The sequence below is a fragment of the Jaculus jaculus genome, chromosome 8, assembly GCF_020740685.1.
Source record: "Jaculus jaculus isolate mJacJac1 chromosome 8, mJacJac1.mat.Y.cur, whole genome shotgun sequence".
Lineage (NCBI taxonomy): Eukaryota > Metazoa > Chordata > Mammalia > Rodentia > Dipodidae > Jaculus > Jaculus jaculus.
Window position 1 is genome coordinate 88,504,331 of NC_059109.1, and position 24,758 is coordinate 88,529,088.

The 24,758-nt window shown below is 38.6% G+C and overlaps 1 protein-coding gene across 1 annotated transcript in view; it reads right to left on the reverse strand.

The window, feature by feature from the left end:
- The window catches only part of Tmx4 (thioredoxin related transmembrane protein 4), a 39,111-nt gene continuing 14,353 nt past the window's right edge, over positions 1 to 24,758 (reverse strand). The window contains exons 3-8 of the mRNA XM_004661449.2: positions 13,539 to 13,584; positions 11,863 to 11,991; positions 9,668 to 9,713; positions 3,661 to 3,762; positions 2,066 to 2,126; positions 1 to 702 (exon numbers count right to left, since the gene is read on the reverse strand). Of these exons, the coding sequence (XP_004661506.2) occupies positions 329 to 702; positions 2,066 to 2,126; positions 3,661 to 3,762; positions 9,668 to 9,713; positions 11,863 to 11,991; positions 13,539 to 13,584 (758 nt within the window). The 3' untranslated portion in view covers positions 1 to 328. The remainder of the gene's footprint in view (positions 703 to 2,065; positions 2,127 to 3,660; positions 3,763 to 9,667; positions 9,714 to 11,862; positions 11,992 to 13,538; positions 13,585 to 24,758) is intronic.

Below are 24,758 nucleotides of genomic sequence, written 5' to 3' on the forward strand. Positions count from 1 at the left end.
TTCAGGAGTATGGTGGTTTTATTCATTTCATGAGGCCTGCATCCTCACCTCTAACACTCTAATGAGGACTTGAGGGAAGGCGGTCCTCTGGTTGACTCTGGACCCCCAAGTGTATGAATTTGTTCCCTTCCCAAGTCCTGGCATACATTCTAATACCATGCTGACTGATTGTGCCCAAAAGACTCTCCCTAGCACACAACAACTTCCAGCCATGCAACCCGTGAGACTAGGATCATACTTTAAGAGAGGCTTGTTCACTCGGGAAATTTTCAGGAGTTAAAGAGAAACTGACTTTTCTTCTGTGTCCTTGGAAACGATGCCAGGAAACCTAGGGTCCTTTACTGGCATGCTGACTCTTGCGCTGCCTCAATGAGTCCTCTGTCACCTCCTGTGTGCCAGCTGGACAGGGCTGCTCAGGGACATCTCCAGTCTCACCAGATTCAAGTGCCTCCTGGACTGCAATGCCCTGCCGTGAGAGCTCTTGGTCATTGGTGTCACACTTCTCCTCATCCACGCTGCCAGCCACATTGTCCTCCTCTTCCTCCTCCTCGTCTGCTTCCTCCTCATCACCAAGGTCTTCTTTTTCTTCCTCATCATCCACAAGGCTGTCCTTGTTTTCTTCTTCATTCGAGTCATCTTTTTCCTCCTCTGCATCCTGCAGCTGCTCAGTCCCTGGAGGCCCCTCAGGCCTCTGATCCTGTTCTGTGGAGAAGAGAAAAAAAGCATCTTCTGGACAAAGAGCAGCAAATGAGTGTATTTTGCTGTGAAGTAAAGAACTGGGAAGTGACAACTTTCTGCAACTAGGGAGCATCAGTTAGATTTCCTGGTGGGACTTTCACCATACCAAGGCTTTTGTAGATCTTTGTAAACTTTACTGACCATGTTGACTTTGGTAAGAGTAAACAAAAATGCCTTCATGCTATGTACTTTATACTGTGTACAAGACTCAGCTACCCACTGATAATAGTGACTGTTTCAGATGTAAGCTGAGCAAGTTTGGAGTCAGAGTCATTAAGACCAGGCCTCCTCTTCCTATAAGGTTGCTAACACTTAAAAATGGGAGTCAAGACTGTTGGAAGCCATGGAATGAGCCAAATGACACAAACATAACACCATTTGGACTGAACTTGAAACCAGAAACCCCTATGATACTTTATACTGGGTTTCTGTGACATTTAACAATGAAGTTGTGGTTTGAATATAAAAGGTCCCCCATAGGCTCATATGAATGAACATCTGTTCTCCAGTTGGTAGCACTTTTGGGGAAGGTACAGAACCTTTAGCAGTTGGACCCTTGTTGGAGGAAGTGGGTTAGTAGGGGCGGGCCTTAAGATTTTATGGCCCAGTTCCCCTTCCTGTTCTTGCTCTACTTCCTGCCTGTTGATGTGCCAATGTGAATAGTGGCATCTGCTCCTGGCACCATGTAATCCCCAGCATGAAAGTTCCTCTTTAAACTGTAAACCACAGTAAACCCCTTCCTTCCCCAACATGCTCTGGTTAGGTACTTGTTCACAGCAACAGGAAAGTAACTTACAAGAATATTCTCCAACTATCTATAAAAGTCTCAAGGCCTCAAAAATTTCAAAACTAAAAAGGTATACAAGTTAATTTAAACACCCAATAAAACTCAAACCTAGTAATAAAGGTATCTGAATCTAAGCCATTTAGCCCAGAACCAGGATGAAGCAATATAAGGACTTGGAAAGACTCCTGTTGAAGGACTTGAGATAGTGGCACACAGTAGAAAATCTTCAGAAACATGAGTTTCTGACTTTTCGTTCCAACTGGAAAGAGATCACACTGCCCACTGAGGAATGAAGGACACAGACTGAAGGGGAAATGCAATCACAATGTGAACTATTTTCTAATTTTAAAAAGCAGAAAATACATTTTATCCCAATTTATGTAGTGAACATATATTTAGGGAGAATTTGATAGTTGCAGTATTTTGGTCACCCCACAAATCAGGTGGGAAATTTACTATTTATAAGAGCCCAAGAGAGAATGTTAAGCTACAGATCACCACATAATTCAAAAAATACCTACATGAGCATATCACACTTACCACGTTCAGATGCAGTCCTTGGAAGTGGCACATAGAAGCATTCTGATATTATCACCAAGATCTGGGGGGAAGGAAGGTGATTCATGGTGAGTGTACAGTGCATGTACTTCCCAAGAGCCTCCGAATTATGCTTTGTATCCACTGACCAGACAGATGGTCCATTAGGCTCAATCTATAACAGCTATGGGAAAGTGTTGAATAGGAAAATGTGAGCTTAATATAAAGTCATATGGCACATGAGTGCCATATAAACAATGAGTAAAGCTCTCTGAGAGATTTCATCTAGTCATGGGAGAAGAAGGATCCAGACTTCCACTTGAAGGAGGTGGACCTGAAGGCCTGAGCACCATCAGGAAAAGGTGGGCATCATAGCTGCCTATCTACTCTTAAGTCATCTAAGTGGGATTCCTGTGGCTCAGGGATTCAGAGAAGGCCCTGAGTGCTAGGCTAGGACACCTGCAATGGAAAGAATCAGAAAGTATCTGTGGGCAGTAGGCACACATTAACAATACAATTAGTAGAAGAAAACAGGACATGACTGGGCCATTCATACAGGTAGCTGTGCTTCACCCCACATCTAAGGTTAACAGCAACCAATCTCAAAGATGAGTTAGGATGGGGCTAAACAATTCTCATGACAAATGAAAATCAAGCCTCTGGCTTTTAGGAGTTACTTTGTTGTACCCATATGTGATTTATTAAAATGCCAATTGAGAATCAGTTTTGGTTGTTTTTAAAGTCCTTTCTAGAGAGCCAAATTTAATTGTGAAGTTTAAACAGCATTTCCTAATAATATATTATTGGATATAAACTTTTGGTACTCAGCAATTATTTCCACCTTAGAGTGTTTAAAACTATGTAATTATGACCAATATAAGAGTTTAAGACGATCAAGTATAAGAGGAAGATAGAACAGATTCAAATCTGTGACAAAGCATGACAAAAGTTGTAAAGCCCTATGAAACTAAATGAATATGTTGTTGCAACTCATCCATACAGCTGGGAGAAAATACAAACATCACTATGGGATATTAATCTTCATATACAAAAAGGATATCTAATTTGAGTCTTATTTTTCTATAATAATTACAGTCTTTGGTTTGAATTATCTAATAAAATCTACCTCAGGAAAGCCAGTGTATCTGTATATGTAGGTGACCAGGATTAGAGGTTCATTTGGAGGATATACACAAGAAAAACATCTCTCATCTACCCTCTTGGGTATATTCACAACTTGCCTTACTATCACACTATTCTAACCAAGTAGAGAAAATTTGAAATCACAGCTTATATATGGTTATCTAAGATGAACATCAATTCAAGTAAGATCATCATTAAGTCTTTAACCACTGTCTATATTCCGGGCAACAGACATCTTCAGAATATTTAAAGGACAGGATTGGGGAATTATAATTCAATTCATTTTTCATTTTGTCTCACATTAACTTTGAAAACAGTACCAAAGAAGCAAATGATGTTTAACTGTTCAGATTAAACACAAAAGGATGCTTATGTGCTTGACTGTAGAGGCCACATTTCAATCTTAGGAAAACACTGTTTTGAAGACAAGGACAATGATTGGCATTCTCTCTTACCAGACCCATGAACAGGCCAAAAACCAAAGTAGCGAAGACGAAAAAGACATAAGAACACCAAGCAGGAATTCCAAGGGTCACCGTGAAATAGTTGTGAAGGTGCTGAAATCAAAAGGAAACAAAAATTACTGAGCATGTAGGTTGGCCACCTGCAAATCTAGTCCACATGTGGTAGTACTTTCTAGCTGTAATTCCAATCTACATGTGGTGGTATTCTCTATCTGTAACTCCAGTCTACATGTGGCAGTATTCTCTAAGTGTAACTGCACTATTCATGTTCTCTACTTGTAACTCTATCTACATGTGGTATAGTTCTCCAGCTGTAACCCCAGTGTACATGTGGTGATGTTCTCTACCTATAATTCTATCTACATGTGGCAGTGTTCTCTACCTGTAATTCTATCTACATGTGGTAGTATCCTCTACCTATAACTCCAGTCTACATGTGGCAGTGTTCTCTACCTATAACTCTATCTATATGTGGCAGTGTTCTCTACCTATAACTCTATCTACATGTGGCAGTGTTCTCTACCTGTAATTCTATCTACATGTGGTAGTATCCTCTACCTGTAACTCCAGTCTACATGTGGTAGTGTTCTCTACCTGTAACTCTATCTACATGTGGCAGTGTTCTCTACCTGTAATTCTATCTACATGTGATAGTGTTCTCTACCTGTAACTCCAGTCTACATGTGGTAGTGTTCTCTACCTGTAACTCTATCTACATGTGGCAGTGTTCTCTACCTGTAATTCTATCTACATGTGGTAGTATCCTCTACCTGTAACTCCAGTCTACATGTGGCAGTGTTCTCTACCTATAACTCTATCTACATGTGGCAGTGTTCTCTACCTGTAATTCTATCTACATGTGATAGTATCCTCTACCTGTAACTCCAGTCTACATGTGGCAGTGTTCTCTACCTATAACTCTATCTACATGTGGCAGTGTTCTCTACCTGTAATTCTATCTACATGTGATAGTGTTCTCTACCTGTAACTCCAGTCTACTACTCAGATGATTTTTAAATAACAAGTCAAATTTCCCAGCACTGGGAAACTGTAAACCTGAGGAGTTTTTCTTTAGAGTTCCAGATCTGTACAGAACTCTGCTCAAACTGTTTTGCTAGCTCTTTCTTCTATTACAATAGATTTTGTCTCCCTCACCTAATAATTATACATCATGCTTAATCATAACACAGCACCCATTAAAAATGAAACCTCTTGGGCTGGAGAGATGGCTTAGCATTTAAGCGCTTGCCTGTGAAGCCAAAGGACCCCCGTTCGAGGCTCGGTTCCCCAGGTCCCACGTTAGCCAGATGCACAAGGGGGCGCACGCGTCTGGAGTTCGTTTGCAGAGGCTGGAAGCCCTGGCGCGCCCATTCTCTCTCCCTCCCTCTATCTGTCTTTCTCTCTGTGTCTGTCGCTCTCAAATAAATAAATAAAAAATTAAACAAAAAAAAATGAAACCTCTTGAGCCATTATAATTTTTTATGTAATGTGAAATGTTAACTTAAGAATAAAATCATTTTCAAGTTTTTTATTTAGTCTTTAAATCACCAGGTACTTATAAGCCTTAAAATTCTGTTACATTCATGTAATAAAAATGGGAAGCAAGCCTAAGGACCCCGGTTCGAGGCTCGGTTCCCCAGGTCCCACGTTAGCCAGATGCATAAGGGGGCGCACGCATCTGGAGTTCGTTGGCAGAGGCTGGTAGCCCTGGTGTGCCCATTCTCTCTCTATTCCTCTATCTGTCTTTCTCTCTGTGTCTGTTGCTCTCAAATAAATAAAAAAATTTTTAAAAAAATGGGAAGCAGTATGCATCACGTAGACTGTTCAAGGATGTAGCATTTCTTATTAAATTATGCCACACATGTACATCCTTTCATAGTAATAGTAATGCTTAGGAGAGCCTCATGGAACACCATATTATCACCAAATCCAATAAAATAATGTTTTAAATACCTTAAGCAAAGTGTACATAAGTATTCATACAAATATACATTAGGTAAACCATCACCGAATTTTATCTTAAGACTGCTATTACTAGCCTTAGTTCAAAAGTAAATAAAATTAAAGTATCCTCTGTTTCCCATACCAAGGGGAAAAGTTAAAACATGAAGTCACCACAGCTAATACCCACAATTAAAAACATGTAGTTGCCAAGTACATCCTAGGGGCCAGGGTTATGCTAAGTAGTTTGAGTTCTGGTCTATAGCAGAGGTAGCAAATGCAGTTAAATACATGTATATAAGGTGGAAAACACTGGCCATGTTTCTACAAATAACAGAGTAGTATCAATGTCTAGCACTGCAGCCAACTGTGAAAAGAGAAAAGAAGGTGAAGGCTGAGGCACCTCTCTCCGTAAATACGCCATCAGATAAAATCTCAGCCAAAGGACTACTAGTCCTGCGTTGGACCAGACCCAAAGGCAGTACTTCCTGAAATTCAATCTTGTGTACATCACTTTCATGACATTTACTTTATTCAACAGCATCCTTTACAGTATTAATATTTTCCAGTATGTTTAGTTACTTTTTAAAAATTGAAAGTATTATATTGCTACTATGATGGGAAATTAGAACCAATTCTGCAGTTTGCAGCTGTCTCTTCTGAGAAATTGGAATTGTATATTAACTAGGTTTTCTGTGAATGAGGTAAGTAGAATGTCAACACTACTGTGAAGACAGGTATTACAGCTAACATACAATTACTCTATGAGTTTATACAACAAAATACATAGCCAGATAGTATCATGGTAGGAGTGAAATAATCTGAATGAAAATAGATCATCTACTCAGCACATTGTGGTACAAATTACCTACCAATTTCACTAGGTGTCAGAAAGCTTACAAGAACTAACGTACAAAGATAACGTATAAGGCAAGACTTCCTCATTCAGGGCTATTCAAACATGAACATAAATAAATTGGTTTAAAGTTAGGGAGGGCAAATGCAAACCAAACAAAAGCCCTCAATTCATAGAAATTTTGCCTTACAATATCTCAGTGCCAGGACAGGACTCTGAAGACCAGCTTTTATCTTTACATGTCAGAAAAGGAAGCTGGCATCACTCCTATGGAAAAAAACAAAGACTAAGAAATCACGAGTTCTGTGAGCTCTGCTCTTCTAGACATTGCTACTGTTTCACTGCTTTTCATTACAAAAACAACAACAAAGAAAAAAAAATCAAAGATTACAGGGGCTATGGAGGTGTGGTGTTTTTTTTTTTTTTTTGATCAGCTATAATTCCACTATCAAAGAAAATCAAGGCTGATGGCTGCTTGACCTCTCTCCAGTTATTTTTCTACAGACACAATACCCATGTTTTGTTATCTCTTTCCCTAATCAATCCTCTTCATCTTTCTTTTGAAAAGTATTCACATCTCTCTATGTGCTCATGCAGGTAAGTCTCTCAGTTTCACACCCACAGAACATGAGCTGACATCAACCACCCTGTCCCACTGGCATCAGCCATTCTGATTCTTTCCTACACAAAGGTTTCTATTTTCTGTGACTTTACCCGTATGGGTTCTCTCTCTCCTCTTTTACCATATGGTGGTTATAACTGCATTGCAGCAACACATTAGCTAGAGATGACTAGCAAGTAGATGATGTTACCCACAGTTAAGATATCCAACCTTTATACAAAGCAAATGGGTGAAGTGAGTAGGCAGGGTACTCCTCTAGGACTGGCTGAGTTTGGAAACCAGACACCTATGGGATGTCAATGACTGGATCTCACTAGGCCAGAAACCAAACCTTATGAATAGGAAGACCAAGGGCAGACTCTAGTCTGCATCAGTTATGCCTGTTCCTGACAGTCTTCAGAAGCCATAGTCATGCTCAATGTCTATCTGACCTCTTAGCCTGAAAAAGAAACCCATCTCTTCATGCACACTTATCTTAGGTTCGGTGCCAAAATTTTACTGTCAGTGTTATATGATACCACCTATCATGATTATTCTGTTGAATTAGACATTAAGATGTTAGAGAGCTCAGATAGCTCACAGATTATATGACTCAACAAACTGCAAGTGGAAAAGCTCCCAGTTTGCTCAGTGCTTGTGAATTTGTCACCAATGTAAATAAAAGAGCATAGAAATCACATGAAATACAAACTACATAGATAAAAAATACCAGGTATGTTATTGTTTAATGTGATATCAAATAGTAAAATAAAAAAAAATCAGTTAAATTTTAACCCGAAAAGACTAAATCCCTTAATCTAAATTGATTAACTTCTATTGTTAGAAAACAAAATAAAACAAAACCCTCCAAAACTCTGAAGTAGATCTCCATCTTAGAAGGCAGGATATACAAGAAGAAAGTAAGATATAAAAATATTCTTAAATGTTCCTCAATAAGCATCAGTGTGCTTGAGAAACAATCTTACTATTTTATCATATCAACATCACCTTTTTAATTTGAACTAAATATAAAATAAACCCAGCTTCACACAGTAAATTGAATATTTAGTTCTAAAATTACATCATAACCTTCAATCATAACTTTAAAAAGATTTAAATTCACTAATATTTTTTAAATTTTTTGTTGACAACACCAATTCTCCTCTCTCCCTCCCTCTCCCTCTCCCTTTCTCTCTCCCTCCCTCACTCCCTCTTTCTCAGTCAAATAAATAAAAATATTTTTTTAAAAAACACAGGTAGTTTCTCTCAGTCTGTATTTTGCTAATCCTAAACACACAGAGTAACTTTCGTGCCTGCTGAGACAGTCAGTGATGAGAACAGATATTTCTTAAGGAGAGAGTGGGGTGAAGTGAAACCACATAAGACCTTTTGCTGTGAGAAGGACTTCGCCATCCACCTCAGAAAATATGAGTGACATAGCTGTTACTGGTCCCTGTTCAAATTATGCCTTTCTATAAACACACATTACCACAAGAAGCTCTACATTAAGAAAACTGGAATTATAACATATATCTAAGAGCTGGGTCACTCCTTAGAGTACTAGCCTCACTATCACAAGGGTCTGAGTTCAATCCCAGCACCCGTTAAAAATGCTGGGCATGGGCTGGAGAGATGGCTCAGAGGTTAATGCTCTTGCTTGCAAAGCCTAACAACCCGAGTTTGACTCCCCAGTACCCATGTAAAGGCAGAACATAACGTGACACATGAGTCTGGAGTTCATTTGCAATGGCTGGAGGCCCTGGCATGTCCATTCTCTCTTTATCTGCATCTTTCTCTCTCTCAAATGAATAAATAAAGTATTTTTAAAAGAATGCTAGGCATGATGGCATGCACAGTGACTAGAGTTAGGGAAGTAGAGACAAGAGGATTCCCAGGACTCACTGGCCACAACTCTACTCTTGGTGAGTTCTAGGCCAGTGAGACAGAACAGGCCTTGGCTTTAAAAAGAATAGGGTGAAGAGCAGTGGTTAAAAGCACTTCCTGAACAAACATAGGAAGTGAGGAAGCCTGAGAAACAGCTGGAGTTCATCCCCAGGGCACACATAAATAGCTGGACATGGCCACGTACTTCCATAAAAATCACTGGGGCTCATTTAAAAAAACAGTTAAACCAGGCGTGTTGGCACATGACTTTTAATCCCAGCACTTGGGAGGCAGAGGTAGGTGGATCACCGTGAGTTCAAGGCCACCCTCAGACTACATAGTGAATTCCAAGTCAGCCTGGACTAGAGCGAGACCCTACCTCAACCCCCCCCACAAAAAAGTTACAGATTAGGCACAAATAAGAACTACAAAAAGAGTGATGGAGCAGAACTCCAGGTGAGTACAAAGGATATAGCATGGGCACATAGATGTGCATTACACACACACACACACACACACAGAAATGGTGGGCGGCATTCCTAAGAACAACACTGAGGTTGTCCTCTGGCCTCCGTATACATGTGCCCATGTGGGAAAGAATATACACAGTCACACACACATACATATACAAAAAAGTATTTATAAGTGTGCATTTTCTTATTATTAAGAGCTGTAATTTTATTCATAAAACCCTCTCTTCAAATTTGAGTACTCACCCAAATCTTACCAGAGATGCTAAAAAGACCAGCCATTCCAGACATCCTAAAAAAGAAAAAAAAAAAAAGTACCCATGGTCATATTAAATATGGAGAAATAATCAAAACTTTAGAGCAGGAGTATTGTACCTGTACTGGTCACCCTACTTTTAGTTTTCTTGCTGGATTCACTTCCCTTTTTACATTTAGATTCCATGAATACTCTGCTGCAAATACGTTCTGATAGTCATCCTGTTCTCTCTTCATCCTGAGCCCTTCTCTCTAGAGAAGACCATGCATTCTGGTGGCTCTTGGGAAGTACAAGAAGGCCCCTGCTCCACCTTCTAGGCTGAAGCTGAGATCACTGCTTTTTTCCTTTTCTTTTTCCTTTCAAACCTCATACACTACTCCAGACACTCCCTTAGAAGCCTTTGGGTGATCTCTCTTATCTTTCTTCCAACAAATCTGAGCCTGGTATACACCCATAAGCCCCTGGCTCTGTCAGCAGGCTGCCCCAACTTGTGCTTTGGATTTTACTCCTTTGTCCTGTGGAGGGCATGGTTTCCTGCCATCCCTTCTTCCTCCACTAGCACTTACTCTGCCCCTGCGAGATCAGCCACCGCAGCATGCAGTATCTGCCACCTTCAGAACAAATTCTCCCAAAGTGCAGTCTTTGCTAGTTCTTCTTCAGCACCATGTCTTTAACCCATTGAAATCTGTCTCTATCTAGCCTTACCACTGTACCGTCACTATTTTCCAGGCCTATAATGTCACCATGTCATTGTCAGTCTTGATCTTTCTGATCTTTCTTGCTTCCTGGAATCATGGGACACAAGTTCCTAACTGTGGCCACAGGCCCTGTGCAATTAATCTTCATTTTATCTATGACACAACTTAGGCTGCCGTTCTCCCGTTTCACTGTACTCTGGCCACCACACTGCTCCCCAGTCTCTTTCTGAAATCATGCAGCATGTGTAGGTTACACTCATTCCCAGGAATATGCTTCCTCCTGCTCTTTCCCTGGGCTTTTGTTCTTCCCATTCTTCAATCTTAACTTGCAGTCTTCTCCTAGCAAGTCCACCTAAAGCAGACAAAGACCTCACAGTATTTCCATCTTGATACAGTGTGTTCTCACCAGTTCTAACTAGAGTTTGATTCTTTGCGGCTCCAATGTGACTTACTAACTTTAATTATCCAAAGGGAAGGCTATTGAGGAACCAAATCTGTGCCATTCACTTTTCAACACCCAGCACCTACAGCAGTGTCCAGCATACTGTTATTATCAAATGTGTAGATTCAAATGCCAGAGGTGAGTTAGTTCTGGCATAACTTATGTGTCTCCTGAATATTAATACAGATGCCATTTATTTCTGAAATGTTGTCAGTTATTTCTATGCTAATAGAAATATACCAATATGTCCAAATAAAATTAGTTACAAATATAGCCATTAAAAGTTAAAACCAACCATGGAAATAGTTGTTATGGTTCAGCCTTACCTATCTTACCATGTCTTACATGGTTCCCATCATGTGAAAAATCCCGGGCTGGAGAGATGGTGTAGCGGTTAAGCGCTTGCCTGTGAAGCCTAAGGACCCCGGTTCGAGGCTCGGTTCCCCAGGTCCCACGTTAGCCAGATGCACAAGGGGGCGCACACGTCTGGAGTTCGTTTGCAGAGGCTGGAAGCCCTGGCACGCCCATTCTCTCTCTCTCTCCCTCTGTCTGTCTTTCTCTCTGTGTCTGTCGCTCTCAAATAAATAAATAAAAATTAAAAAAAAAAAATCCCTGGCAAAATCCTATCAGGCAGCCAAATATATCATTGATATTATTTTCTATATAAGATACAATGATATTTCCTATACTAAGTATAATTAATGAAACCCTTGTCCCTCCATCATATCAATTATTTAAAAGGAAGAAAGAATGGCAAACAGCACTCAATACCATGTTTGTAAAGAGGAAATAGTCAACATGGCTTGGTACAAAAGCTGAAGGAAAGGCTTTCTGTAACTCACACAAATCAATTCCTACTCAATTCCCACTAGATTACAACTGCTTGAAACGTGTGAATTACAAAATCAGAAAAACTACGTGGACCAATCACAGAAAACTAGATTAGAATGTTAAGAAAAACCTAGACTGCTAAGGCCCATAAGCCTTATTTTACTGATATGATTTAGGATTAATAACTAATATAATTTTATTAAGTAGTACTTACGTTAAGGAAGCTGGGGATTTCCAACCAGTCAAAGGCTCAACTGATTGCCATTTCTTCTCTAAGATGTAATTCTGTAGATCTTCAAAGATTCCTGGTCCACGGTAACGGCGGAATATTCCATCTTTTGCACTACAGAATATAAAAACAAGTAAAAAATAAATTAATTAAAACAATGGATTTTACATATAATAACAATAGTTATAATAATTGCGGACTACACATGTGAATGCTTGTTGTATTTTAAATAAGATCAACTGAAGAAAAAGTATAATTGGACATAAATCAGACAGCATACATTAATTTCATCTATTACAAGTGAGATATTCTCTTCACTAAAAGCACTGGGTATTCTATTTTAACACTGAACAATCTGTACTACCAGCAAAATGCCCAGTGGTATATAATTTGGCAAGTCACTTTTCATCACTTTACAGCCAATTATTTTGAAATTTTTGGCAAGACAGTCATTGTCATCACATTAAAAAATATTATATCCATTTTTCAAATTGCATGTCATCCAATTTCCTAATCTTGTAATAGACACTGCAGCTTAAACTCATATCTACCTTTCATTTTTCTTCATTTGCTTCTCTGCCTAGTTAGACTTCCCAGGGAAAGTCTACATTTGTCATTTTCTTTCCATTTTTCATATAATACTCAGTGAGGCTGGGAGCTTGGCTCCCATATCTCTACTTAACTTGCTCAGCCTGAAAGGGGGCATCCCCAAAAGAATCCTAAGTGCCATATGTATGGAACACTTTCCTGCTGTATTTCTTTCACCTCTCCTTAGCATTGTCCAAGAGCAGCACCCTCTTTAGTTTTTATTTTGTTTCAGCAATACTCAGAACAGAGCTTGGGGCCTTGTCCACTAGGCAAGTGCTCCTGCAAGCTGAGATGCCTTAGTTTAACTTTTTTGACATGAGCTCTCTAGATTTCTTCCTACTGGTCTGATCACTCCATGGAAGATGTCCTAAATTGGCCAACCCTAGCTTCTCTCCTTCCCTGCTTCTCCTTTCATTACGTGTGTTCACTCTAGATATATTGCAGTATATGCTGTTTACCTCAATGGTGAGGGATTTTCAGTATGTATCTCTGGTTCATCTCATTCTGACTGAACTTCTCCATTTGGAATCAGCACAGATATTTGACATTATCTTCTCCATTCTAGCTCCAATCTCCCAAATCTCACCTGACTTTCTGGGCTCCAGCAATAGCACTTACTACTTACAAATGGCTGTTCACAGGTCTTCCTTCCCACAGATAATCCTACTGACTCCACCACAAAGACTCTTCTTTCTTCTACCCTGCCACACCCAAGGCTCTCACCCTATATAATCCAATTGCATCTTGTGGACCAGATATGCAGAAACAGCCACACATCCTAGACGGTGTTTCACAGCTTGTTCATGGTATTATCTCCTTTATTGGAAAAGACTTTCTTTACTTGGTTGGCTTCAATACCTACTGAGATTACCCCACCCTATGTTTATCAGTAAGGTATCCTCTGAACCTTCCTTACTACCTTTCCCTGACTGAAACAAAGTCCCCAACGTCCAGGCATCCTCTCTCCTGACAGTTATCACTGTAGCAACATCATCTTCTCTCCTCAGACATTATGTTCTGGTATAGTTACTGCTTTCTAATCATTGTAAGATTGATAAATTCTTATAACTTACTGGAAAAATGCTGGGAGAGTGGTGACAAAGAAACGGCCACTCAAACCTAGGAAGAATGTCAACAAAAAGTTATAAAATCAGGTAATCCAAGCACATAACTAAATTCTAAGTAAAAGCATCTTTAAGCTTACTTTCACAATTATGTTATTACCAAGTACTAAATCACATTTATCACTTCCAACTTAAAGAACTTTCATTTTTTGCTCATTTTGATTTACCCAACACATTCCAGTCACTGACACACAACTTGCTTCTCCTCCATGCGCTACCCTGGAACTTTCTGCTGTGTATCACCTGAGATGGTAGAGAAGCTGAAAGGGTAGAAACAGAGTCACAAATCCAAACTTAAATACTAACTTTCCCTACTAGCCTTATGCAGTTGGATTAACTGTCTGTCCTTTCTGAGTTTCAGTAACGTCATCTCTAAAATTCGTATATTAAAGCTGAAATGGTTGTTCTAAGTTTAGATTAGAGCAACAATGAAGGACTCAACAAATTAAAAGCATTAATTCTTCAGTTGTCACTCTAAAAGGACAGAAAAGGCTATCCAGCATGGTGATGCACACCTTTAATCCTAACATTTGGGAGACAGAGGTAGGAGGATCGCTGTGAGTTCAAGGCCAGCCTGGGACTACAAAGTGAGTTCCAGGTCAATCTGGCCTAGAGTGAGAACCTACCTCAAAAATCCCAAAAACAAAACAGACAAATAAAAACTCTAGCCACAGGGATTTGGGGGCTGGAGAGATTGTTTAGTGGTTAAGGCATTTCCCTGAAACGCCTAATGACCTGGGTTCGATTCCTCAGCACATACATAAGGACATGCACAAGTTGGAGCATGCATTTGGAATTTGTTTGCAGTGGCTAAAGGCCCTAGTGTGATCATTTTCTCTCCCTCTCCCGATCTCTCTCTATCTCCCCTAAATAAATACATAGAATTTTTTTTTATAAAGAACAGGAAAGGACTTAAAGTGCCAGTTGGTCTGGTGAAGCACAATGGTAATCACGCATTTAGGAGACAGAGGCAGAAGAATTGTCACTAGCCTGAGACTAGCCTAGTCTACAGACCTAGCTTCAGACCAGCTAAGGCTGCATAGTGATACTCTGTCTCCAAAAAGAAGATAAAATAATACAACTCCATCCCATTACAAGTCATAATTATTTTAAAAGAAATTTAAAATTAAATTTAAAGTTAAAGAAAAAATAGTTACATATAAACTGTAATATGTTCATAAAATTTGCAAGTACTATAAAGGGAATATATGTACATAAACCAAACATTTTTTTATTTGTTTTAGCTAATGTTTTACTGCACACCAAGCACATATCAACTGCTATCCAATGCATTAGTAAAGGCAAATAAAAGCTTATATGATCCAGGGCTGGAGAGATGGCTTAGCAGTTTAAGGTACTTGCTTTTAATTCCTAATGCCTGGGGTTTGATTTCCCAGTACCCATATAAAACAGATGCACAAAGTGGTACATGCATCTTTAGCTTCCAGTGGCAGGTGTCCTGGCACATCCATCTACTTTCTCTGTTTACAAATAAATAAGTAAAAAATGTAAAACATAAGAACGTATGTCGCAGGGATTAACATGAGTACTACATAAATACAGCTACAGCTTTCTATATTTAATCCCACATTAAGCAAGTAGATTTAATACATGCTAACTGCTTTAGTCTAGGTGTTTTGGAAATTTCACATACTTTTACAAAACAAACTATATCTATACAAAAAAATATACCATGAACTTCAGTGAGTAAAACTGCTATTATTTCCTGCAACTACAGAGCTGTCAATTAAGAGACATTAAAAATAAAGACCACTGTTAATAACTGCATCACCTCAAGAACACCTGATTTTATCACTTCCTTTGTCACCATGTCCTCAAATTTGAAAGCCCACATGGAATTATTAAGTCAGGTTGGTAACATGGAAGACCTGTGTGAGTTTACTCTCTAGAACAAGACTGTCACTGAGGGTGAATTTACTAAATTCACCAAAAAAAAAAAAAAAAACCCAGAAGAGCCTAAGTCATCCTTTTATTGTGACACACTACTATACCCTTGCCAGTGTCACAACAGTGGAAATTTATCTCAAGTAAATGTCATCTCTGAGAGGCTGAAAGAAAGCTGAAAACACTGGGTGTCACTTCACTGCTCCAAATATAAGTTCCCTTCTTTTACATTCATGCTACGAGGTGCCAAGGAGATTTTCATCACATACAAAGCAAAATCACAAGTACTTTGGAAAAGAGAAGCACCTGAGGCTACAGCTATAGAGTTTAAAGACATTAAGGGAGGCATGGGCTCTGTGAAGGATCTGGACAGTAAGACCAAAGCTATTTCTGGACCTACATACTGCAGCAAGCTTCCAGCAGCTTCAGAAATAACAGAAGCACCAGGCGTATGGCTCAACTACACCTGTAATCCTGGCTACTCAAAAGCCTGAGGCAGGTCTACTGCAACTTCAAAGACTGCCTGAACTACAGTGCAAGTTCAAGGACAGCTGAGGTAATATTGTGAAACTGTGACTGAAATTCAAAAGTACAATTTTAAAAGAGCACTAGGGATTTAGCAGAAGCAATGCACTTGCTGAGCATGTGTGAAGGCCTGAGTTTGATCCCAGGTACATAACCCCCAAACAAAGAGGAGGAGGAAAGAAGGAAAGATGAGAGGAATGAAGAATAAGAAAGGGGAAAAAGGAAGTACACACTTAAACCTTCAAACAAAAGACCAAGGTGTGACCATATCTCCCAAAATTTCTACATGACTTTTCTACTGTAAATATAACTTCCACTTTAAAATAAAGCCTGGCATGCATTAAAAGGGCATAAATCCAGAATATACAAAATTTAATTTCTTACCAGAAAACTTATCTAAGCATTACAAAAGAAAAAAACTAAAAGTTAGGAAGAAATTAGCTGATGTTAGGGAATTAAATGTTGTATATAAAAGAACACAGAAAGGTAACAGCATTTGTTCTACTATGTATGTATAATCTATGATACCTGTGACTAAACATGTCTGAGCCTTAGTTTTCCAAAATATGGATAAACAGTCTTCTTTCAGTTGTTATAAAGCTAAAATGCAGTAAGTATGTAACACAGTTATAAGCAAAGTAAATATTTATTACTGGTAGTCCTCCCGAAAGAGAGTAGAGGGAAAGGTAATGGGGAAAAAAAAAAAAAACAAACATAAAACTAATCTTACCTTTGAGACTGCAATAGAGCTGCCAAAAAAATAGAATACAAAAGGCTTGTTTCTAAATTTGCAAGACTGAAAATGTAATACTAACTACATTATAGAAAGTATGTTGGCTTCTGTATCAAATTGGCAGCCCTAACCATTCCTGTCTGGGTTAAGAGTCTGGCTCCACTCTAACCACCCATGGTTAGAATAGGTATCAACAGCTGCTTGTGTTACAGTCCTTGACAAGTACTCTCATTGGAATGGAACACATGATTCAAGTACATATTCATCAGACTTAATTTCACAATGTAACACCTGAAACATTGCCTGACCTCTGTATTATTAACCAGGCATATAAAGTAACTTAGTCCTAGACTATCTTAGATGTGAAAGTACATGCTTACCACCTCTAGTTTTGGTAATTCTGAAATATTAGTTTTGTTTAAAATATATACAAGAATCTCTAGATATATTGATGGAACAATTATAGACATAACTAGTTAGTATGCATAAATACTTCAAAAATTCTTGCTTTTCCCTCATCTTAAATTTTCCTTGTACAGAAAAGAAATAAAATCATTTCTGACAGCACTCCTAGGGGCAAGGCAGACTTGATGAAACAATATACAAAAAATTCCAGGGCTGGAGAGATAGCTTAGCAGTTAAGGCATTTGCCTGCAAAGCCAAAGGACCCACATCAGCCAGATGCACAAAGGGGCGCAGGCATCTAGAGTTCCTTTGCAGTGGCTGGAAGCCCATTCATTCTCTCTCTTTCTCTGTCAAATAAATAAATAAATAGAAATAAAATATATATTTTTTAAAATTCCAGTATGTGCTGAACTGGGGAAAATGGTATCATCATAATGGCTTTCATCTGCTCATCCACGAAATTATATTTTGTAATTATAAAGTAAATACTCAAAATGCTTTCAAGAATTGAGACAAGCTGCCCTGGGCACCTGCCCTGAACTGGTACGACAGGAGATGTCCTCTCTTCACTGGGCTCCCAGACTCCTCTGAGCCCCATCCCTCCTGCTAAGCTGGTTACTACTTCTCTCCTGCAATTTCTTTTGTTCTGTGATAGTGTTTTGTCGCTGTAACAAAGTAAGAATGCACATCATAAACATTTTATATTCATACTATAAATCCTTTGGTCATAGGATTAGTTATATCAGTCATATGATAGTTCAAATTTTAGCTTTTTGAGAACCTTAACATTGATTTCCATAGTGGCTGCCAAGTTTACACTCCTACTAATAGTGAGTAAGAGTTCCCTTTCCCCCATAATCTCGTCAGAATTTGCTGTCATCAGTTTTCATGATGGCAGCCATTCTGACTGGGGTGAAATAAATCCCAAAGTATTATTTAGCATTTTTGTGATAGCTAAGGATATTCTGAACATTAAAAAAAAAAAAAAAAAGCCTGTTTAGGACATCCGGTTAAGATGGCAGGATAGGTACCATGCCAAAGCAGCACAGGGAGGGAAAAGCCAAAAAAAAAAAAAAAAAAAAAAACACCCAAAGCAAAATACACACTATTACTAAAAAGTGAGGTGGATAGGAAATTGAAACAGCATCCAGAGCCCACAAGGCCCGGAGGAAGAGCATCTGGCAGGGCAACACCAGACCGCAGATGCAGCGCTTGGCTTGAGCCTCAGGAAAAGCCAGGCAAGGGGAGTTCCCACTCACACCACAGCTCTCTGCGAACTCAAGATAACATGAAGGGAGAACAGCAGTGAACAACGGAGGAGCAGACCACAAGGTAGAAGAACACATGGAACAGCGAGAGAACTAGACCAACTCAACCCCTAGGAGCGCCTTTGTAGATACTCTGAGAGTCTTAAGAGACAGAACTAACACCTTAAGCTCCTACCCTGCAGCTAAGAATACCCAGCAAGCTAGAAAATCCAAGCATTACCTTAACCCAAGATGCAAAAATATATACATTATAACACAAGAAACACTAAAAAGCAAGACAATATAAATCCACCTAAAAGTATTAATGCATCAGAAATGACCTCCAGTGAGAACAAGTTAGAGGAAATGCCTGAGAAAGATTTCAAAAGAATGATAGTAAATATGTTCAAAGAAGTCAGAGAACAAATCAAAGGAGTCAAAGAGGAACTCAAAGATGAAATCAAAGGAATCAAAGAAGACGCAGGACACCAATTTCATGAAATAAAGAAGGCAATACAAGACATAAATAAGGAAATAGAAATAACAAAGAAAAACCAGTCAGAATTATTAGCAATGAAGAACACAGTTAATTAAATAAAAAACTCTGTAGAAAATCTCACCAGTAGAATGGATAAAGGAGAGGACAGAATATCTAAGCTAGAAAACCAGGTGGCAGATCTAATACAGTCCAACAAAGAGAAAGACAAACTTATAGAAAAGTATGAGTGGGAATTTCAAGATATTCAGGACACTATGAGAAGATCAAATATAAGAATTCAGGGCATAGTAAAAGAAGAATAATTCCATTCCAAAGGCATAGTAGGCGTCTTCAACAAAATCATAGAAGAAAATTTCCCCCAAATTGGGAAAGAGGTGCCAATGCAGATACAGGAAGCCTTTAGAACCCCAGCCAGACAAAACCTGAAGAGAACCTCTCCTCACCATATTATAATCAAACTTCTAAACACACAAACCAAAGAAAAAATATTGAAAGCAGTTAGAGAGAAAAATCAAGTTACCTACAAAGGCAAGCCCATTAGGATTACAGCAGATTATTCAACACAAACTTTAAAAGCCAGAAGGGCTTGGAGTGATATATTCCAAGTTCTGAAAGATAACAACTGTGAACCAAGGTTACTTTATCCTGCAAAGTTATCCATTCAAATAGATGGAGAAATAAGGACATTCCATGACAAAAGCAGGTTAAAGGAGTATCTGAAGACAAAACCAGCTCTACAGAAAATACTTGATAGAATCCTCCATGCTAAAGAAAAGGAAAAGCACACATATAAGGAACCTACAAAAAAAACAAGCAATACTCAAATACTAGTTAACACAAGAGAGCAAAGGTAGAACTGGAACCACAAAAAAATAAAATAAAATAAAAAAAATAAAAATGGCAAACATAAATACACACCTTTCAATAATATCTCTTAATATCAATGGCTTAAATGCCCCAACAAAAACACATAGGTTTTCAGACTGGTTTAAAAAGCAGGATTCTACAATTTGTTGTCTCAAAGAAACTTACCTTTCTACAAAGGATAGACATTATCTTAGGGTGAAAGGGTGGAAAATGGTGTTTCAAGCAAATGGGCCTAGAAAACAAGCGGGGGTTGCTATCCTAGTACCTGACAAGGTAGACTTTAGTCCAACGTTAGTCAAGAAAGATAAGGAAGGTCACTTTATATTGATTAAGGGCACACTCCAACAGGAGGACATTACAATCCTAAACATATATGCACCTAACATGGGGGATCCCAAATTCATCAAACACTATTAGAACTAAGGTAACAGATAACACCAAACACAGTGGTGGTGGGTGACTTTAACACCCCACTTTCATCAATTAACAGGTCATCCTGGGCAAAAATAAACAGAGAGGCATCTGGACCTAACAGATATATACATGACATTTCATCCAAAGGGTACAGAATATACATTCTTTTCAGCAGCACATGGAACATTCTCTAAAATAGACCATATATTAGGACACAAAGCAAATCTTAACAAATTCAGGAAAATTGAAGTAATTCCTTACATCCTATCTGACCACAATGGAATTAAACTACAAATCAGTAGCAAGAAAGGCTATAGAGCATACACAAAATCATGGAAACTAAACAATACACTGCTAAATGATGAATGGGTCAATGAAGAAATCAAGAAGGAAATCAAAAAAATTATCGAGTCAAACGATAATGAGAACACAACATATCAAAACTTCTGGGACACAATGAAGGCAGTTCTAAGAGGTAAATTTATAGCCTTAAGTGCCTATATTAAGAAATTAGAAGCCGGGTGTGGTGGCACACGCTTTTAATCCCAGCACTCAGAAGGCAAAGGTAGGAGGATCACCGTGAGTTCGAGGCCACCCTGAGACTACATAATGAATTCCAGGTCAGCCTGAGCCAGAGTGAGACCCTACCTCAAACCCTCCCCCCAAAAAAAAAAGAAATTAGAAAGGTCACAAGTAAACGACCTAATGCTTCACTATAAAACCTTGGAAAAAGAAGAACAAGGCAAACCAAAAATCAGTAGACGGGAAGAAATAATAAAGATTAGGGCAGAAATTAATGAAATAGAAACAAAAAAAAAAAAAAAATCCAAAGAATTAATGAAACAAAGAGTTGGTTCTTTGAAAGGATAAACAAGATTGATAAACCCTTAGCAAATCTGACCAAAAGAAAGAGAGAAGAGACACAAATTAATAAAATCAGAGATGAACAAGGTAACATCACAACAGATTCCAGAGAAATTTAAAAAATCATAGGGACATACTATAAAAGCATATACTCCACAAAGTATGAAAATCTGAAAGAAATGGATGCGTTCCTTGATTTATATGACCTACCTAAATTAAATCAAAATGAGATTAATCACTTAAATAGACCTATAACAAACATGGAGATCTGAATAGTTATCAATAATCTCCCAACTTAAAAAAGCCCAGGCCCAGATGGATTCACTGCTGAATTTTACCATACCTTTAAGGAAGAGCTAACACCATTGCTTATTAAGCTTTTCCTGGAAATAGAAAAAGAAGGAATTCTACCAAACTCCTTCTATGAGGCCAGCATCACACTGATACCAAAACTAGGCAAAGATAGAACTTAAAAAGAAAATTACAGACCAATCTCCCTCAGGAACATAGATGCAAAAAGTATTTCAAAAAGATCATTCACCCTGACCAAGTAGGCTTTATCCCAGAGATGCAGGATGGTTCAATATACACAAATCTATAAATGTAATACATTATATAAACGGGTTGAAGGACAAAAATCACATGATCATCTCATTGGATGCAGAGAAAGCATTTAACAAAATCCAACATCCCTTCATGATAAAAGCCCTACAGAGACTGGGAATAGAAGGAACATATCTCAATATAATAAAAGCTATTTATGACAAGCCTACAGCCAACATATTACTAAATGGAGTAAAACTGGAAGCATTTCCACTAAAATCAGGAACAACACAAGGGTGTCACTGTCCCCACTTTTATTTAATATAGTTTTGGAAGTCTTAGCCATAGCAATAAGGCAAGAGACACACATAAAAGGGATACAAATTGGAAAGGAAGAGATCAAGTTATCATTATTTGCAGATGACATGATTCTATACATAAAGGACCCTAAAGACTCTACTAGCAAACAGTTAGAGCTGATCAAAACCTACAGCCATGTAGCAGGATACAAAATAAATACACAGAAATCAGTAGCCTTCATATATGGTAACAACAAACACACAGAGGATGAAATCAGAGAATCACTCTCATTCACAATTTCATCAAAAAAATAAATAAATAAATAAAGTACCTTGGATAAACCTAACCAAGGAAGTAAAGAATCTCAACAATGAGAACTTTAAAACACCCAAGCGAGAAATTGCAGAAGATACTAGAAAGTGGAGAAACATCCCTTGTTCCTGGATTGGAAGAATCAATATTGTGAAAATGGCAATCTTACCAAAAGCAATCTACACATTTAATGCAATCCCTAACAAAATTCCAAAGGCATTCTTCATGGAAATAGAAAAAACAATCCAAAAATTCATTCAGAATCACAAAAAACCTAAAATATCTAAAATTAAACTGATCAACAAAAATAAGGCTGGTGGTATCACCATACCTAATTTTAACCTATACTACAGAGCTATAGTAACAAAAACAGCTTGGTACTGGCACAAAAGTATACATGTAGATCAATAGAACAGAATAGAGGACCCAGATACACATCCAGGTAGCTACAGCCACCTGATATTCGATAAAAATGCCAAAAACACTCATTGGAGAAAAGACAGCCTCTTCAGCAAATGGTTTTGTGAAAACTGGATATGTATCTGTAGAAGGATGAAAATAGAACCTTCTCTCTTTCTCCATGCACAAGAATTAAGTCCAAATGGATTAAAGACTTTAACATCAGACCAGAAACTCTAAAACTGCTAGAGGAAAAAGTAGGGGAAACCCTTTAACATATTCATCTTGGCACAGACTTTCTGAACACAACCCCAATTGCTCAGGCAATAAAACCACAGATTAACCACTGGGACCTCATGAAATTACAAAGATTTTGTACTGCAAAGGACTCTGTGAATAAAGCAAAGAGGCAACCTAAAGAATGGGAAAAAAAATCTTCACCAGCTATATATCTGATAGAGGATTAATATCTAGGATATACAAAGAACTCAAAAAGTTAAATAATAAGAAAACAAACAAGCCAATTAAAAAATGGCCTATGGAACTAAATAGAGAGTTCTCAAAGGAAGAAATACAGATGGCATATAAGCATCTAAAAAAATTTTCTATGTCCCTAATCATCAGGAAAATGCAAATTAAGACTACATTGAGATTCCATTTCACTCCAGTCAGGTTGGCTACCATCATGAAAACAAATGATTATAAATGTTGGCGGGGATGTGGAAAAAGAGGAACCCTTCTACACTGTTGGTAGGAATGCAATCTGGTACAGCCATTGTGGAAATCAGTGTGGAGGTTCCTAAAACAGCTAAAGATTGATCTACCAAATGACCCAGGTATAGCACTCCTAGGCATATATGCTAAGGACTCATCTCATTTCCTTAGAAGTATGTGCTGAACCATGTTTATTGCTGCTCAATTTATAATAGTTGGGAAATGGAACCAGCCTAGATATCCCTAAACTGATGACTGGATAATGAAGATGTGGCACATTTATATAATGGAGTTCTACCCAGTGGTAAAGAAAAATGAAGTTATGAAATTTGCAGAAAAATGGGTGGATCTGGAAAGGATTATACTAAGTGAGGTAACCCAGGCCCAGAAAGCCAAGCGCCACATGTTCTCCCTCATATGTGGATTCTAGCTACAGATGACTGAGCTTCTGTGTGAAAAAGAAAAAACTCAGTAGCAGAGGCCAGTAAGCTAACAAAGAGATACAAAGGGAAGAGAAAGGAAGGGAGGAGGGTATTTAATAGGTTGGTGCTGTATATATAAGTAGAAGAATAGATTAACAGGGGTAAAAAGGCCCAAAGTGAGGTCAGGAGAGGAGATTGAGTAAAGCAACAGTGGAGGGAGGGTTAATCAAAATCTAAAAGGATATAAATAAATTATATGGAATTCTCCAATTTTGGACGATGGAACACTCAGGAGCCATAGATCATTGCCAGAAAATTTTCAGTGCCAGGGATGGGATACCTTCTAGTGAGTTGTTGGCCAGGGAGGTCCCTGATGCCCCCAAAACATTATAGGCCATTGCCGAGGCCCTTGGTTTCCCACCAGGAATCAATGGTAAGACCCTATTGCTGAAGACTCCGAATATTTGGGCCACTGAGAAATTATGTTGGAACTGAGCTGATAACCTCCTCCATGTAGACCAGCTGACAGAAATCTGGAAGAAGCCATCCTACCTGCTGTTTAATAGGAGAAAGAGATACCACCAGTGAAGATACTCAACAGTGGACACTGCAGCCTTATAATTTGCCAGCCAGACCAAATGAGCTAATGGGTGCAATGGTGGCACATCAGTCATGGTGTAAACCAATTGCCCTCCAATTGGACTGGAGGCCCACTCTAAGGGAGGGAATACATTCCTAATACTGAAAGCTTAAGACAGGGCTAGTCTTGATCCCTAGGGGTGTAACATCTTCTGATGTCTGGATAAGTACATATACTATGCTTATCAAACTGCCCAGTAAGCACTTCTTTTAATATTCATACCCTTATATTAATGCTACTCTCACTTTGGCTTTTGCAGATGGCAGTGACCTTGGAACAACTCAGAAGGTATCATGGTGCTGGAAGGAAGTGACTAGAGTACCGAGTAACATTTCAATCACACCTTCAAAGGCTCAGTGTCTAATGCGGAAGAGGTAGCG